General features: G+C 42.3%; 1 protein-coding gene across 2 annotated transcripts in view; it reads left to right on the top strand.

Annotated features, from left to right (window-relative positions):
- Positions 1-2271: 2271 nt before the first annotated feature.
- The window catches only part of kif19 (kinesin family member 19), an 80672-nt gene continuing 63515 nt past the window's right edge, over positions 2272-19428 (top strand). For both annotated transcript variants that reach the window (XM_029765039.1, XM_029765038.1), the window contains exons 1-2: positions 2272-2749; positions 4095-4175. In XM_029765039.1, the coding sequence (XP_029620899.1) occupies positions 2711-2749; positions 4095-4175 (120 nt within the window). In that variant the 5' untranslated portion in view covers positions 2272-2710. The remainder of the gene's footprint in view (positions 2750-4094; positions 4176-19428) is intronic.

The raw sequence follows: 19428 nt of genomic DNA, 5'->3' as shown, positions 1-19428 counted from the left end.
GGTGAACCAGGCGAGGCAGTCATTAGAGAAACCAAGGCTGTTGAGTCTGCCGATAAAAATACGGGGATTGACAGAGTCGAAAGCCTTGGCCATGTCGATGAAGACGGCTGCACAGTACTGTCTTTTATTGATGGCGTTTATGATATCGTTTAGTACCTTGAGCGTGGCTGAGGTGCATCCGTGACCAGCTCAGAAACCAGATTGCATAGCGGAGAAGGTACGGTTGGATTCGAAATGGTCATGATCTGTTTGTTCACTTGGCTTTCGAAGACTTTAGAAAGGCAGGGCAGGATGGATTTAGGTCTGTAACAGTTTGGGTCTTGAGTGTCTCCCCCTTTGAAGCGGGGGATGAGCGCGGCCGCTTTCCAATCTTTTGGAATCTCAGATGATACCAAAGAGAGTTGAACAGGCTAGTAATAGGGGTTGCAACAATGGCGGCGGATAATTTTAGGGAGAGAGGGTCCAGATTGTCTAGCCCAACTGATTTGTAGGGATCCAGATTTTGCAGCTCTTTGAGAACATCAGCTGTCTGGATTTGGGTGAAGGAGAAGCGGGAGGGGGGCTTGGGCTAGTTGCTGCGGGGGGTGCAGAGCTGTTGGCCGAGGTTGGGGTATTCAGGTGGAGAGCATGGCCAGCCGTAGAGAGATGCTTATTGAAATTCTCGATTATCATGGATTTATCAGTGGTGACAGTGTTTCCTAGTCTCAGTGCAGTGGGCAGCTAGGAGGAGGTACTGTTATTCTCCATGGACTTTACAGTGTCCCAAAACGTTTTGGGATTAGTGCTGCAGGATGCAAATTTCTGTTTGAAAAAGCTAGCTTTTGTTTTTATTTAATTTAATTTCTTGCCCTGGCCACATCTGCAGTCCTCATGCCTCCTTGCAGCATGTTCACACAGATGAGCAGGGACCCTGGGCATCTTTCCTTTGGTGTTTTTCAGAGTCAGTAGAAAGGCCTCTTTAGTGTCCTCTAAGTTTTCATAACTGTGACCTTAATTGCCTTGTCTGTAAGCTGTTAGTGTCTTAACGACCGTTCCACAGGTGCATGTTCATTAATTGTTTATGGTTCATTGAACAAGCATGGGAAACAGTGTTTAAACCCTTTACGATGAAGATCTGTGAAGTTATTTGGATTTTTACTAATTATCTTTGAAAGACAGGGTCCTGAAAAAGGGACGTTTCTTTTTTTGCTGAGTTTAGCTACTGTATGTAAGCTCGTCTAGAGAATACAAAATGTATAACCTGTAAATCTGACTAAATTGAATTTTCCCCAATATTAATCTGTGCTGTGGTGGCACTTTTGAAATGTGTTTGTCCCCATAATAACAGAATCTCCCATGACGAAAATATTTTATAATAAGAAAATAGAAGTGAATGGAATGGATTGTTGGTAATTTTGACTTTTCAGTGATGTCAAAGCGATGTTTACTTCTTATTTAATTGTCAATTACTTACAGGTATATACAGTACATTCTGTGCTCACAAACCAATGATGTAATATCATTATGAGAAAGACGTCTGTGAAGAGAAAGAAGTCAGACAAGGAACACCATAACAACATGATGTTCCACATGTCATCTTGAATCAATCAAATGAAGACAGCAAGGCATTTTCTATAATAGAGACATTCTTAATGAGTCATGTGGAATTCAATAATTGTATTGAGTTGTTATTCATTTTTAATTATTTGATATACAGTATATGCTGTATATACAGTTCCAGTCAAAAGTTTGGACACAGCTACTCATTCTAGGTGTTTTCTTTATTTTTTTTACTATTTTCTACATTGTAGAATAATAGTGAAGACATTAAAACTATGAAATAACACATTTGGAATCATGTAGTAACCAGAAAAAGTTTTAAACAAATCAAAACATCTGACCCATGTGAATACCATACATGTGGATTTAAAAAACATGATACATTACAACAAAATAAGCACTTTTCGGTGTTAAGAAATCATTTGGGTCTCACCTGTAACCTGGCACAGATGCCTTTGTTAAACGTGTTTTATAATTGATTATGTTATTCTAGAAACCGCAGTCAAATTGTATTTAAATCTGGCGGGAAAGCAAGGGCACTACGTAATTTGGAGAGCCATTTGCGCAATGTTTTGCGCCATGGATTTGTCCACCAGATGTCGTCATTGGGCTGCGGCAAATCGAAGAAGCAGCCGTGTTTTACGCGCCTCTGGTTATGCTCATGAGGCTCTGAAGAATGCCTCTGTGCTGCTGATCTCGGGTATCCAGGAACACAACACACGAGTCGTTAGAGGAGAAAAGAAAAGGCGAGAGTGAAGGAGAATAGAAGGGCAGTTTTAGTAGACAGGTCGACACCTGCCATTCTCCGTCCGCATTCTCGTCAGTATCCTTGTCTGTTTTCAAAGACATGGGTGAATAAACAACCTAATTATTTCTTTAAACAGAATAGATTAAACGGAATGTACTCGTTTTACGCGATTATATCAGGCTTGAAAGAGCGCACTTTTGGCGAGTGGACTGGCGTTTATTTAACCGTAGAAAAATGATCCTAACTATTTTGACGCGGAAAGGTAGAGGTTTGTTTGTAGGCTACATTGACAAGTAGTACAGGTGGTTTTGAGAGGGGTCGTGCAGGTATTGTGCAGGATGTCTGACCGATGTCCAGTTTAGTAGCCTGTATAGACGGCCACTATTTTCTAACAAGTCGAGGACACTCCAACTACAAGTGGCCATGAAGGACACTGGCGAATCAAAGGACCACCAACTAACAGTAAGTACAATACCGTAGCCTACCTATACATCATCACACCTGTTTACTATTACTGCAAGAACAGCAGTAATGTTGTATAGCCTACCGGTATGGGGACATTTAAGTGTAATATGCCACATGGAAGTCGTGACTTTAGATAATTGTGTAGACTAGATTGTAGCCTATATGCCCGTTGGTTCTGGGTTGCTGAGTTGAATGCCACTCAAACTGGTATTTTATTCAGATAGCCCACATTAAAGATTAGAATAAAATACAATACAAGTTTATTATAGCCTAAATTTACATTACTAAGCAAATTATGCCTTTATTACAGTACCTCTTGCCTCAGTCACATATGGAGACATTTGTTTACCTTTAACATTGAATTCCCATGTCATAAGTCAATAGTTGGCCATCTCCACACAGACCTTATTCTTTCCCAGTGGTTCCAGCCTGTGTAATATACCATATCTGAATTATTAACATGGCTCATTTCAGTTCCCCAGTCTCATCTTCTCCACTATGTCATACACTGACTAGCTCCACAGCACTGGTGATGGAAAATATGAATCCCCGTTGTCTGTGGAATGACTGAATTGTCCTGTAAAGGTTTAATTCATATGGATCAATGTCAGAGCTGAATGTATGGCCTGTATCATTCCCATATCTACCCACTGAACATGTTATTTTGACTCTGCCACATCTGCCTCATCCTTCTATCTAATAACATAACATTAGTTACCTATTTCACTAACAAGCAACATTACCGCCCTACAATTTCATTCTGCAAGACATTCACACCAGGTGGCCTATTCAGTCTGACTGTATCAACTCAGAGACTGTTTTCTATGCACCGCTGCAGCCCTGATTATCTAATAGTTTTATAACGTGTGGATGGGTTATCAGTCTATACATTGGTCTGTCTTGGTCTATCTAAGTATCGAGAGAGAGAGAGAGAGAGAGAACTCTGTTAAACAGAGGGTAACCATGATCATTTACTTTATCCTTTGCTCTTGTTGACTTGTGAATGGCAACAGACTATTGCTGTGGTGTGAATGAAGAATCTCCTTGATTATGTTATTTGCTGTGGAAGCTCTAACCTTTTCAAAGCACTGTGAAAGTTCTAACTGTGAAAGCTCTAACCTTGCATTGTTCTCTCTGTGAAATCTCTAACCCTGTTGTCGTCACTGTGTCTCTCTCTGAAAGCTCTAACCGTCTTCTACCTGTGTGTCTCTCTGTGAAATGTTTAACCCTGTGTTGTTTTTGTGTTTCTCTGTGAAAGGTCCAAACCTGTGTTATTGTAGTTGTGTGTTGCTCTAATTGTGAAAGCTCTAAGCCTGTGTTTTTCAACCTGTGTGTCTCCCAGGTGGCCCTGAGGATCAGACCCCTCAGCGATTCTGAGCGGGAAGAGGCAGCCACCATAGTGGCCCACAGAGTGGACAACCAGGTTAGATGACCCGCCGTGTGTGTTTGCGTGTGTGTTCATGCGTGCTCATTCTTGCGTTTGTGTGTATCTGTGCAAGCTCGCAAGTTGTTCCAGGCAAGTTGTTCCCTCGCATCCAGTCACAAGGCCTGCTTCACATATATAATGTATCTGCAGGTGCATGCACTTTTCACAGCAGCACAGTATAGCTGGTCTAAACCAAGTGAGGTTGATCACTGTGTGTGTGCATCAACGCTCAGATGTCACACTGCGCAGTGAGTCAGTCGGTTGATTAAGTAAGGTCCATTTCATGTTGAATGTTAAAGGTGTGTGTGTGTGTGAGAGAGAGAGGGAGAGATGCGTGAGGATGGCTCTGTATTGTGATTCAGTGGATTGTTATTGTTTAGAGAGACCTCTTTGATAGAGGATGGAAATTGGATTAATTCTGAAGAAAGAAGGCAGCCAAGACATGTCTGGACTGTAGCAAAGGAGGACATGATGTGTGTGAAACAGCTTTGTGCCGTTATTGAATGCTCCTATCCTTGATGGAACTGCTATTTGAGACCCACCATTTATCATTCTGCCACTATTATGAACATAGAGAATACTATGAGCTTATTTGGCGATCGTTCTATTTCCATTCAGTCTATGTATTTAACTGAAATACCAATTCCAATTTTCCTCATTGCAAAGCGTGACCCCAACCAAAGGAAGTTAATCCATGATATACAGCGCAGGGAAAGGCAGGGCTCCTATAGGGTCCTTGGGGAGCATATTTACCTGGAGCCAATTAGAAGCCTCCAGGTGTGTCCCTCATGGAGACAACTTGGAAACCACGTAGTAATTCTTCTGATGTGATGATAAGAAGGAGGGTGAGAATGATGATGATGATGATGATAATGAGCTGTATTATGACTGCGATATGGATGAGGTGTTAATACCACTGAGAATAAACTGGTTTAGGTCTTAGTGGGTGATCTGCTATAGGGACTAGATGTTGTTGGACTTATGTTTGGAATGACAATTCCATGAGGAGTTAGCAGGAGAGCAGAAACACTCTGGCTTCCAGGGTAAGATAACATTGGTTTTGCTGATGAAAGATTTGTTACGGTTCACATAATAATAAGTCTGTCATCACTAATTTGTTGTTCACTTCAGTCAAAGTCTTTGACTGCATGGAAGGTGGTGCCACAGTTAAACTGGAAATAATCCGCATTAATTGTGAGTGAGGGACTGGAGGGACTGAGACCTGGCTTACTCTCTGTCTGTGGCTCTCAAAAGCAATTCAATGAACCTACAACCAGACGTATTAACCCAGCAACTCTCCCTCTGCTCTGCCTTGATGACACCAGCAGGAGTAAGCTAAGTGTGATAGGCCCATTGTGATGGTGTATTGTTGCCGACACAGCTCTGCTTTTTACAGTGAACAACAGTTCTTCTCTTAGCTCCTCAATCCATGCACCTTGGTTGGAGAGCAAGGTAGCAGCAATGTTCTTTCCCCTTTACAACATTATTGTCAACATTCTTGGTGAAACATTTTCATTGTCACAGTAGAATAAAAGAAAATGTAACCTCTACATACACTGTTGATGTTGTGCTATTGAAAAACAAAGGCAAGGTGATAGAATGGAAACATTTTGTGAGTGGTTCATCTGTGTGGAGTAACAGCCTAGCAGGTTATCTTAGGTCTCTGTGTGTTTGCAGCCAAGGGCTTATAGTCACTACAATACAAACAGGTTGTGGAGACAATGTGCGGGGTATTGTGTGTGTGTGTGTGTGCTGCGTAGTGTTTACCTCTTACCTGATAAAGGGCTTATAAGACTATGTGTTCCTAGGGAGGGAGGGAGGGAGGGAGGGAGGGAGTTGTGTTACTAGCTCCTAACAGTGCACTAACAAAAAATTCAAACAAAATTTGAATAAAAACTAGAAGCAACAAATCATGAATGTCAGGATGATTCCAGTTAACAACCCAAATAGCACTGTATCAGTAATCCAAATCACAATCTATACGTATACAGTGCATTCGGAAAGTATTCAGATCCCTTGACTTTTTTCCATTTGTTATGTTACAGCCTTATTCTAAAATTGGTTAAATAGTTTTTTTTCCCTCAACTATCTTCACACAATACCCCATATTGACAAAGAAAAAACAGGTTTTTATTACATTTTGCTAATTTATTCAAAATAAAAAATGTAAATATTCCATTTACATAACTATTCATACCCTTTACTCAGTACTTTGTTGAAGTAACTTGTCCCGAAGCCACTCCTGCATTGGCTTGGCTGTGTGCTTAAGGTTGTTGTCCTGTTGGAAGGTGAACCTTTGCCCCAGTCTGAGATCCTGAGCGCTCTGGAGCAGGTTTTCATCAACGATCTCTCTGTAAATTGCTCCGTTCATCTTTACCTCAATCCTGACTAGTCTCCCAGTCCCTGCCGCTGAAAAACATCCCCACCACCGTGCTTCACCGTAAGGATGGTGCCAGCTTTCCTCCAGATGTGATGGTTGGCATTCAGGCCAAAGTATAAGGGCACAAGGTGAGACCCAGATGCAGACACAGGAGGCAGATGGTTAGAGTCCAAGATGTTTATTAACAATCCAAAAGGGGTAGGCAAGAGAATGGTCGTGGACAGGCAAAAATTCAAAACCAGTTCAGAGTTCCAGAGGTACAGAATGACAAGCAGGCTTGAGGGCAGGCAGAATGGTCAGGTAGGCGGGAATGAAGCCCAGAAAACAGGCAAAGGTCAAAACCGGGAGGACTAGTAGAAGAGAATAGAAAAGCAGGCGCACGGGAAAAAACACACTGGTTGATTTGAACATACAAGACGAACTGGCACAGAGAGACAGGAAACACAAGGAGAAGTCCACCAGGGAAAATAAGCAACAACTGGAGGGGGTGGAGACAATCACAAGGACAGGAGAAACAGATCAGGGTGTGACAGAGTTCAATCTTGGTTTCATCAGACCAGAGAATCTTGTTTCTCATGGTCTAAGAGTCCTTTAGGTGCCTTTTGGCAAACTCCAAGCAGGCTGTCGTGTGCCTTTTACTGAGGAGTGGCTTCCGTCTGGCCACTCTACCATAAAGGCCTGATTGGTGGAGTGCTGCAGAGATGGTTGTCCTTCTAGATGTTCTCACATCTCCACAGAGGAACTCTGGCGCTCTGTCAAAGTGACCATCGGGTTCTTGGTCACCAAAGCCCTTCTCCCCCGATTGCTGAGTTTGAACGGGCGGCCAGCTCTTGGAAGAGTCTTGGTGGTTCCAAACTTATTCCATTTAGGAATGATGGAAGCCACTGTGTTCAAGGTGGACCTTCAATGCTGCAGAAGTATTTTAGTAACCTTCTCCAGATCTGTGCCTCGACACAATCCTGTCTCGGAGCTCTACGGACAATTCCTTCAACGTCATAGCTTGGTTTTTGCTCTGACATGCACTGTCAACTGTGGGACCTTATATAGACAGGTGTGTGTGCCTTTCCAAGTCATGTCCAATCAATTGAATTTACCACAGGTTGTCATGACTGCACCCGTAATGGGTCAGCGGTCAAACGACCTCCACTCATCACTGTCAAACGCTCCCTGAAACATTTCAACGAGCAAGCCTTTCTAATCGACCTGGCCCTGGTATCCTGGAAGGATATTGACCTCATCCCGTCAGTAGAGGATGCCTGGTTATTAAAAAAAAATGCCTTCCTCACCATCTTAAATAAGCATGCCCCTTTCAAGAAATTTAGAACCAGGAACAGATATAGCCCTTGGTTCTCCCCAGACCTGACTGCCCTTAACCAACACAAAAATATCCTGTGGCGTTCTGCATTAGCATCGAACTGCCCCCGCGATATGCAACTTTTCAGGGAAGTTAGAAACCAATACACACAGGCAGTTAGAAACGCCAAGGCTAGCTTTTTCAAACAGAAGTTTGCTTTCTGCAACTCAAACTCTAAAAAGTTCTGGGACATTGTAAAGTCCATGGAGAATAAGAACACCTCCTCCCAACTGCCCACTGCACTGAGGATAGGAAACTCTGTCACCACCGATAAGCCCACTATAATTGAGAATTTCAATAAGCATTTTTCTACGGCTGGCCATGCTTTCCACCTAACTACCCCTACTGCATTCAACAGCACTGCACCCCCCACAGCTACTCGCCCAAGCCTCCCACATTTCTCCTTCTCCCAAATCCATTCAGCTGATGTTCTGAAAGCTGCAAAATCTGGACCCCTACAAATCAGCTGGGCTTGACAATCTGGACCCTTTCTTTCTAAAATTATCTGCCGAAATTATTGCAACCCCTATTACTAGCCTGTTCAACCTCTTTCGTGTCGTCTGAGATTCCCATAGATTGGAAAGCAGCTGCTGTCATCCCCCTCTTCAAAGGAGGGGACACTCTTGACCCAAACTGCTACAGACCTATATCCATCCTGCCCTGCCTTTCCAAGGTCTTCGAAAGCCAAGTCAACAAACAGATTACCGACCATTTCGAATCCCACCGCACCCTCTCCGCTATGCAATCTGGTTTCAGAGCTGGTCATGGGTGCACCTCAGCCACGCTCAAGGTCCTAAACGACATCGTAACCGCCATCGATAAGAAACAATACTGTGCTGCCGTATTCATTGACCTGGCCAAAGCTTTTGACTCTGTTAATCACCACATCCTCATCGGCAGACTCAGTAGCCTTGGTTTCTCAAACGATTGCGTTGCCTGGTTCACCAACTACTTCTCTGATAGAGTTCAGTGTGTCAAATCGGAGGGCCTGCTGTCCGGACCTCTGGCAGTCTCTATAGGGGTACCACAGGGTTCAATTCTTGGGCCAACTCTTTTCTCTGTATACATCAATGATGTCGCTCTTGCTGCTGGTGAATCTCTGATCCACCTCTACGCAGACGACACCATTCTGTATACTTCTGGCCCTTCTTTGGACACTGTGTTAACAACCCTCCAGACGAGCTTCAATGCCATACAACTCTCCTTCCGTGGTCTCCAACTGCTCCTAAATACAAGTAAAACTAAATGCATGCTCTTCAACTGATCGCTGCCTGCACCTGCCCGCCTGTCCAGCATCACTTCTCTGGACGGTTCTGACTTAGAATTTGTGGACAACTACAAATACCTAGGTGTCTGGTTAGACTGTGAACTCTCCTTCCAGACTCACATCAATCATCTCCAATCCAAAGTTATATCTAGAATTGGCTTCCTATTTCGCAACAAAGCATCCTTCACTCATGCTGCCAAACATACCCTCGTAAAACTGACCATCCTACCAATCCTCGACTTCGGCGATGTCATTTACAAAATAGCCTCCAATACCCTACTCAACAAGCTGGATGCAGTCTATCACAGTGCCATCCGTTTTGTCACCAAAGCCCCATATACTACCCACCACTGCAACCTGTACGCTCTCGTTGGCTGGCCTTCGCTTCATAATTGTCGCCAAACACATTGGCTCCAGGTCATCTACAAGACCCTGCTAGGTAAAGTCCCCCCTTATCTCCGCTCACTGGTCACCATAGCAGCACCCACCTGTAGCACGCGCTCCAGCAGGTATATCTCACTGGTCACCCCTGAAGCCAACTCCTCCTTTGGTCATCTCTCCTTCCAGTTCTCTGCTGCCAATGACTGGAACGAACTACAAAAATCTCTGAAACTGGAAACACTTATCTCCCTCACTAGCTTTAAGCACCAGCTATCAGAGCAGCTCCCAGATCACTGCACCTGTACATAGCCCATCTAGTATTTAGCCCAAACTACTACCTCTTCCCCTACTGTATTTATTTATTTTGCTCCTTTGCACCATATTATTTATATTTTAACTTTGAACTTTCTTCAAATTACAAATCTACCATTCCAGTGTTTTACTTGCTATACTTTATTTACTTTGCCACCATGGCCTTTTTTTGCCTTTACCTCCCTTATCTCACATCATTTGCTCACATTGTATATAGTCTTATTTAAAAAAAAAAATTCTACTGTATCATTGATTGTATGTTGTTTTACTCCATGTGTAACTCTGTTTTTGTATGTTGTCGAACTGCTTTGCTTTATCTTGGCCAGGTCGCAATTGTAAATGAGAACTTGTTCTCAACTTGCCTACCTGGTTAAATAAAGGTGAAATAAATAAATGACTTTACTTTCATTAATCTTTCATTGACTGTTATTTATCTAATCAACTAACTATGTTTAATTGTTACCCGATGAAATGAATCATGTAACAATTAAATCATTATGATTTGGGGCACCATGAGAGCGGTTGTTTAAAGAGTTACCATCTCCCAAATTAACTGTAAATGTCTTTACCTATCACATCCATAAAGCAGTCAACATATTAATCATAACCTCTTATCATATGATTCTGAACAGTTGTAACCTCCTTGCATCTGCAAAAACCTCAGCCTTACTTATGAGTCAGTACTACACATATTGGTTTAATTATTTATTTACTAGCTAACTAAATGATAACACAGGATAACATCCCTAGCGGACTAAGGAAGGGAGAGAGTGAGAGAGAAAAAGAGACACTTATCGTTGATACATTTTGAAACATCAGCTGATGTCACAAAGTGCTGTACAGAAACCCAGCCTAAAACCCCAAACAGCAAGCAATGCAGGTGTAGAAGCATGGTGGCTAGGAAAAACTCCCTAGAAAGGCCAGAACCTAGGAACAAACCTATGAGGGGTTGCCAGCCCTCTTCGGGCTGGTGGAGATTATAACAGAACATGGCCAAGATGTTAAAATGTTTATAGATGACCAGAATGGTCAAATAATAATAATCACAGTGGTTGTCAAGGGTGCAACAGGTCAGCACCTCAGGAGTAAATATCAGTTGGCTTTTCATAGCCGATCATTCAGAGTATCTCTACCACTCCTGCTGTCTCTAAAGAGTTGTAAACAGCAGGTCTGGGACAGGTAGCACGTCCACTGAACAGATCAGGGTTCCATAGCCGCAGGCAGAACAGTTGAAACTAGAGTAGCAGCATGGCCAGGTGGACTGGGGACAGCAAGGAGTCATCAGGCCAGGTAGTCCTGAGGCATGGTCCTAGGACTCAGGTCCTCCGAAAGAGAGAGAAAAAGAGAGAGAGAATTAGACAGCATACTTAAATTCACACAGAACACCGGATAAGAAAAGAGAAATACTCCAGATATAACAGACTGACCCTAGCCCACCTGACACATAAACTACTGTAGCATAAATACTGAAGGCTGAGACAGGAGGGGTCGGGAGACACCGTGGCCCTATCCGACGATACCCCCGTACAGGGCCAAACAGGCAGGATATAACCCCACCCACTTTGCCAAAACACAGCCCCCACACCACTAGAGGGATATCTTCAACCACCAACTTACCATCCTGAGACATGGCCGAGTATAGCCCACAAAAATCTCCGCCATGGCACAACACAAGGGGGGGCGCCAACTCGGACAGGAAGATCACGTCAGTGACTCAACCCACTCAAGTGACACACCCCACCTAGGGACGGCATGGAAGAGCATCAGTAAACCAGTGATTCAGCCCCTGTAATAGGGTTAGAGGCAGAGAATCCCAGTGGAGAGCGGGGAACCGGCCAGGCAGAGACAGCAAGGGCGGTTCGTTGCTCCAGTGCCTTTCCGTTCACCTTTGGGTTTCCAATCTCTCCAAAAGAATGTGGTGATAAATGGTATCAAAAGCAGCACTAAGGTCTAGGAGCACAAGGACAGCTGCAGAGCCTCGGTCTGACGCCATTAAAAGGTCATTTACCACCTTCACAAGTGCAGTCTCAGTGCTATGATGGGGTCTAAAACCAGACTGAAGCGTTTCGTATACATTGTCTGTCTTCAGGAAGGCAGTGAGTTGCTGCGCAACAGCTTTTTCAATTTTTTTGAGAGGAATGGGAGATTCGATGTAGGCCGATTAGTTTTTTATATTTTCTTGGTCAAGGTTTGGCTTTTTCAAGAGAGGCTTTATTACTGCCACTTTTAGTGAGTTTGTGTAATGTGGTCTGTGTGTAGCTGTAGGAGTCAGGCGCAGGACAGCAGATATGAGTAAATAAACGTAATTTACTCAAAATAGACAAATACAATACAATAAAGCGAGCCCACATAACGGACTGTATTACATACAAACAATTACTCACAAACAAACATGGGGGAACAGAGGGTTAAATAATGAACAAGTAATTGGGGAATTGAAACCAGGTGTGTAAGACAAAGACAAAACAAATGGAAAATGAAAAGTGGATCGGCGATGGCTAGAAGGCCGGTGACGTCGACCGCCGAATGCCACCCGAACAAGGAGAGGGACCGACTTTGGCGGAAGTCGTGACAGTTTGGTACACATCCGGTGGATTGAGAGCCGTTTATTATGTTCAACATAGGAGGGCCAAGCACAGTAAGCAGCTCTTTCGGTAGTTTAGTTGGAATAGGGTCCAGTATGCAGCTTGAAGGTTTAGAGGCCATGATTATTTTCATCAATGTGTCAAGAGATATAGTACTAAAAAACTTGAGTGTCTCCCTTGATCCTAGGTCCTGGCAGAGTTGTGCAGACGCAGGACAACTGAGCTTTGTAAGAATAGGCAGATTTAAAGAGGAGTCTGTAATTTGCTTTCTAATGATCATGATCTTTTCATCAAAGAAGTTCATGAATTTATCACTGCTGAAGTGAAAGCCATCCTCTCTTGGGGAATGCTGCTTTTTAGCTAGCTTTGCGGAAGCTAGCTTTGCGGAAGCTAGCTTTGCGGAAGCTAGCTTTGCGGAAGCTTGCTTTTCTGGAAGCTTGCTTCAGAGCTCGGGTATTTTCTGTACACCAGGGAGCTAGTTTCTTATGACAAATGTTTTTTGTTTTTAGGGGTGCAACTGCATCTAGAGTATTGCGCAAGGTTAAATTGAGTTCCTCAGTTAGGTGGTTTACTGATTTTTGTACTCTGACGTCCTTGGGTAGGAGGAGGGAGTCTGGAAGGGCATCTAGGAATCTTTTGGTTGTCCTACAGTTTATAGCACGACTTTTGATGATCCTTGGTTGGGGTCTGAGCAGATTATTTGTTGCGATTGCAAACGTAATAAAATGGTGGTCCGATAGTCCAGGATTATGAGGAAAAACATTAAGATCCACAATGTTTATTCCACGGGACAAAACTAGGTCCAAAGTACGACTGTGGCAGTGAGTAGCTCCGAAGACATGTTGGACAAATCCCATTGAGTCAATGATGGCTCCGAAAGCCTTTTGGAGTGGGTCTGTGGACTTTTCCATGTGAATATTAAAGTCACCAAAAATGTGAATATTATCTGCCATGACAACAAGGTCCGATAGGAATTCAGAGAACTCAGTGAGGAACGCTGTATATGGCCCAGGAGGCCTGTAAACAGTGGCTATAAAAAGTGATTGAGTAGGCTGCATAGATTTCATGACTGGAAGCTCAAAAGACGAAAACGTCGTTTTTTTTGGTAAATTGAAATAGTTCAAACCACTTTACACGCGCAGTTGCAGCCTGGCGATGTTCTGGTCTAAATGTTAAATTCTTTATGCACTCTGGTCGAAAGGGACGGTTCCGTCAGGCTGACACACTCTCTGATCTTACTCGGGCGTGGCTACTTACTGTGCAAAGGTTATAGGAGACAATTATCTCTTACAGCTCCTAAAATCACATTCCTATCTTTAAGAAAATACTTTAATAATTTTTCATATTTCATGCACAACGTTAAGGACGGAGACTTTGTACATGTAGTGTATATACTTTTCAAGTTACAGTATTTCCTTTATAACACTTTTAATGACGTTACAAAATAACATCCCATATGACATTATTATTCTTTACATCACCTCTGACTATTCGACTCGTTCTTATATTAGAGATATTGTTCCAGTATTCGCTTTTGAACTTGTTAAAATTTAAGCAGAGAAAGCCTCTGGAGACATAGCACATTCCTGTGTTCATTTGGAGAGGGATGTTCTCTGGATCTCCTCTCCTTACGACAGAGTGTGAGCAGTCAACCCCCCCAGCAGCTCCCTCCTCCCCTCTTCTGTGGGTGAGAGAGGCTCTGGTTACTGTCATCCATTGCCAAGCTGATCTGACCCATTCGGATCCTCACAGGACCGTCATGACAAGGTGGACTGCAATCAAGTTGAATCTCAAGGATGATCAATGGAAGAAGGATGCACCTGAGTTCAATTTTGAGTCTCATAGCAAAGGGTCTGAATACTTTTGTATATAAGGTATTTCTGTATCTTATTTGTAATAAATTTGCCAAAAAAATGTAAACCTGTTTTCACTTTGTCATTAGGGGGTATTATGTGGAGATTGATGAGGAAGAAAATGTATTTAATACATTTTAGAATAAGGCTGTAACGTAACAAAATGTGGAAAAAGTCTAGCGGTCTGAGTACTTTCCGAAGGCACTGTATACACCAAAATATACTTCAAATTAGTGGATTTCAGCGACACCCATTGCTGACAGGTGTATAAAATCGAGCACACAGCCACGCAATCTCCATAGACAAACATTGGCAGTAGAATGGCCTTGCTGAAGAGCACAGTGACTTTCAACGTGGCACCGTCATAGGAAGCAACCTTTCCAACAAGTCAGTTGGTCACATTTCTGGCCCTGCTAGAGCTGCCCCAGGTCAACTGTAAGCGCTGTTATTGTGAAGTGGAAACATCTAGGAGCAACAATAGCTCAGCCGCAAAGTGGTAGGCCACACAAGCTCACAGAACGGGACTGCCGAGTGCTGAAGCACATAATGCGTAAAAATCGTCTGTCCTCCGTTGCAACACTCACTACCGAGTTCCAAACTGCCTCTGGAAGCAATGTCAGCACAATAACTGTTTGTCGGGAGCTTCCTGAAATGGGTTCCCATGGCCGAGCAGCCGCACACAAGCCTAAGATCACCATGTGCAATTCCAAGCGTCGACTGGAGTGGTGTAAAGCTTGGACTCTGGAGCAGTGGAAACGCGTTCTCTGGAGTGATGAATCACGCTTCACCATCTGGCAGTTCGACGGACGAATGTGGGTTTGGCGGATGCCAGGAAAATGCTAACTGCCCCAATGCATAGTGCCAACTATAATGTTTGATGGAGGAGGAATAATGGTCTGGGTCTGTTTTTACTTGGTTCGGGCTAGGCCCCTTAGTTCCAGTGAAGGGAAATCTTAACGCTACAGCATACAATGACCTTCTAGACTATTCTGTGCTTCCAACTTTGTGGCAACGGTTTGAGGAAGGCCCTTTCCTTTTTCAGCATGACAATGACCCCCTGCACAAAGCGAGGTCCATACAGAAATTGTTTGTCAATATCTGTGTGGAAGAACTTGACTGGCCTGCACCTCAACACTTTTGTGATGATTTGCCCAACATCAGTGCCCGACCTCACTAATGCTCTTGTGGCTGAATGGAAGCAAGTTCCCACAGAATTGTTCCAAAATCTAGTGGAAATCCTTCCCAGAAGAGTGGAGGCTGTTATAGCAGCAAAGGGGGGACCAACTCCATATTAAAAACCTCCAATCCCTTTAGTGGGATCGATTTGACAACATCCAGTGAAATTGTAGCGTGCCAAATTCAAACTACAGGAATATTAATATTCAACATTCACGAAAATATAAGTGTAATAGATCAAAATAAAGCTTAACTTCTTGTTAATCCAGCCGCTATGTCAGATTTCAAAAAGGCTTTACGGCAAAAGCATACCATGCGATTATCTGAGGACAGTGCCCAGCACACAAAACCATACAAACATTTTCCAGCCAAGTAGAGGAGTAACAAAAGTCAGAAATAGCGATAAAATTAATCACTTACCTTTGATGATCTTCATATGGTTGCACTCACAAGACTCCATGTTACACAATAAATGTTCGTTTTATTCGATAAAGTCCCTCTTTATGTCCAAAACGTTTTGTTGGCGCGTTGTGTTCAGTAATCCATCGGCTCAAAGGCAGTCACAACAGGCAGACGAAAAATCCAAATAGTACCAGTAAAGTTCGTAGAAACATGTCAAACGATATTTATAATCAATCCTCAGGTTGTTTTTTGTCTAAATAATCAATAATATTTCACCGGACAGTAGCGTCATCAATATAAAAGAAAAACAACGAAAGGCGCGCCCTCAGTAGCGCGCAAACAGCTCTGGGACTTTCCATTGTCCACTCATTGAAAGTGGTCATTCTCCCTCATTTTTCAGAATGAAAGCCTGAAACAATGTCTAAAGACTGTTCACATCTAGTGGAAGCCATAGGGAATGCAATATGGGTCATAACACTTTATATGGTGGATAGGCTTTCATTTTAAAAAAACAATTTCAAAATAATGGCACTTCCTGGATGGATGTTCCTCAGGTTTTTGCCTGCCATATCAGTTCTGTTTTACTCACAGACATTATTTTAACAGTTTTGGAAACGTTAGAGTGTTTTCTATCCAAATCTACCAATTATATGCATATCCTAGCATCTGGACCTGAGTAAAAAGCAGTTCACTTTGGGCACTATTTTCATCCTGACGTGAAAATACTGCCCCCTATCCCAATGAGGCTTTAATGCCCATGATTTTCAAATCAAATCAAATTGTATTTGTCACATACACCAAATACAACATGTACAGACCTTACAGTGAAATGCTTACTTACAAGCCCTTAAACCACAATGCTTTAAGAAGTTTTAAGAAAAAAAAGTGTTAACCTCTCTGGGCTAGGTGGGACGCTTGCATCCTGTGGCGCGTTATTCAAATACCTTAGAAATGTTATTACTTCAATTTCTCAAACATATGACTATTTTACACCATTTTAAAGACAAGACTCTCGTTAATCTAACCCCACTGTCCGATTTCAAAAAGGTTTTACAACGAAAGCAAAACATTAGATTATGTCAGCAGAGTACCCAGCCATAAATAATCAGACACCCATTTTTCAAGCTAGCATATAATGTCACATAAACCCAAACCACAGCTAAATGCAGCACTAACCTTTGATGATCTTCATCAGATGACAATCTTAGGACATTATGTTATACAATACATGCATGTCTGTTCAATCAAGTTCATATTTATATCAAAAACCAGCTTTTTACATTAGAAGGTGACTAGCATGTGACTAGCATTCCCACCGAACACTTCCGGTGAATTTACTAAATTACTCACGATAAACGTTCACAAAAAACATAACAATTATTTGAAGAATTATAGATACAGAACTCCTCTATGCACTCGATATGTCCGATTTTAAAATAGCTTTTCGGTGAAAGCACATTTTGCAATATTCTAAGTAGATAGCCCGGCATCACAGGGCTAGCTATTTAGACACCCAGCAAGTTTAGCACTCACCAAAGTCAGATTTACTATAAGAAAAATGTTATTACCTTTGCTGTCTTCGTCAGAATGCACTCCCAGGACTTCTACTTCAATAACAAATGTTGGTTTGGTCCCAAATAATCCATTGTTATATCCAAATAGCGGCGTTTTGTTCGTGCGTTCAAGACACTATCCGAAAGGGTAAATAAGGGTTACGAGCACAACGCATTTCGTGACAAACAAATTCTAAATATTCCATTACCGTACTTCGAAGCATGTCAACCGCTGTTTAAAATCAATTTTTATGCCATTTTTCTCGTAAAAAAGCGATAATATTCCGACCGGGAAATCGTTTTTTATTACAAAGAGAGTGAAAGTAAAAGCATGCTATCCCCTCATGCACGAGCCTCAGTCTGATGGCCCTCTGATAGAGCACTTGCCAAACGCGCTAGTGTGTTTCAGCCTGGGCCTTGAATTACGTCATTCAGCTTTTTCCCGGGTTCTGAGAGCCTATGGGAGCCGTAGGAAGTGTCACGTCATGCCAGAGATCCCCTGTTTTTGTTAGAGATGATCAAGGAGGGCAAGAAATGGTCAGACAGGCCACTTCCTGTAAGGAATCTTCTCAGGTTTTTGCCTGCCATATGAGTTCTGTTATACTCACAGACACCATTCAAACAGTTTTAGAAACTTTAGGGTGTTTTCTATCCAAAGCCAATAATTCTATGCATAATCTAGTTTCTGGGCAGTAGTAATAACCAGATTAAATCGGGTACGTTTTTTATCCGGCCGTGCAAATACTGCCCCCTACCCTAGAGAGGTTAAGTAAAAAATACAAAATAAAAGTAACAAATAATTAAACAGCAGCATTAAAATAACAATATACAGGGGTACCCGTACTGAGTCAATGTGCAGGGGCACTGGTTATTCGAGGTAATTAAAAATATTTGTACATGTATATGTATATGTACATGTAGGTAGTAGAGGTCGACCGATTTAATCGGAATGGCCGATTTAATTAAGGCCAATTTCAAGTTTTCCTAACAATCGGTAATCCATTATATTGCACTCCACGAGGAGACTGTGTGGCTGGTCACCTGGTACGTGAGAGCAGACAGCAAGGAGACATGGTAAGTTGCTAGCTAGCATTAAACGTATCTTATAAAAAACAATATATCTTAACATAATCACTAGTTAACTACACATGGTTGATGATATTACTAGTTTAACTAGTTTGTCCTGCGTTGCATATAATCAATGCGGTGCCTGAAATTGTGTCACTTCTCTTGCGTTCAGTGTAAGCAGAGTCAGGGTATATGCAGCAGTTTGGGTCACCTGGCTCGTTGCGAACTGTGTGAAGACAATTTCTTCCTAACAAAGACCATAATTAATTAGCCAGAATTTTACATAATTATGACATAACATTGAAGGTTGTGCAATTTAAGAGCAATATTTAGACTTAGGGTTGCCACCCGTTCGATAAAATACGGAACGGTTCCGTATTTCACTGAAAGAATAAGCGTTTTGTTTTTGAAATGATAGTTTCCGGATTTGACCATATTAATGACCAAAGGCTTGTATTTCTGTGTTTATTATATTATAATTAAGTCTATGATTTCATATTTGATAGAGCAGTCTGACTGAGCGGTGGTAGGCAGCAGCAGGCTCGTAAGCATTCATTCAAACCGCACTTTCCTCCATTTGCCAGCAGTTTTTCACAATACTTGAAGCACAGCACTGTTTATGACTTCAAGTTTATCAACTCCGGAGATTAGGCTGGCAATACTACAGGGCCTATAAGAACATCCAATAGTCAAAGGTCTATGAAATACAAATGGTATAGAGAGAAATAGTCCTATAATAACTACAACCTAAAACTTCTTAACTGGGAATATTGAAGACTCATGTTCAAAGGAACCACTAGCTTTCATATGTTCTCATGTTCTGAGCAAGGAACTTAAACGTTAGCTTTTTTACATGGCACAAATTGCACTTTTACTTTCTTCTCCAACACTGTGTTTTTGAATTATTTAAACCAAATTC

The sequence above is a fragment of the Salmo trutta genome, chromosome 10 (assembly GCF_901001165.1).
Source record: "Salmo trutta chromosome 10, fSalTru1.1, whole genome shotgun sequence".
Taxonomy (NCBI): domain Eukaryota; kingdom Metazoa; phylum Chordata; class Actinopteri; order Salmoniformes; family Salmonidae; genus Salmo; species Salmo trutta.
The sequence above is the reverse complement of the archived record's forward strand: the minus strand, read 5'-3'. Positions and strand labels throughout refer to the sequence as shown.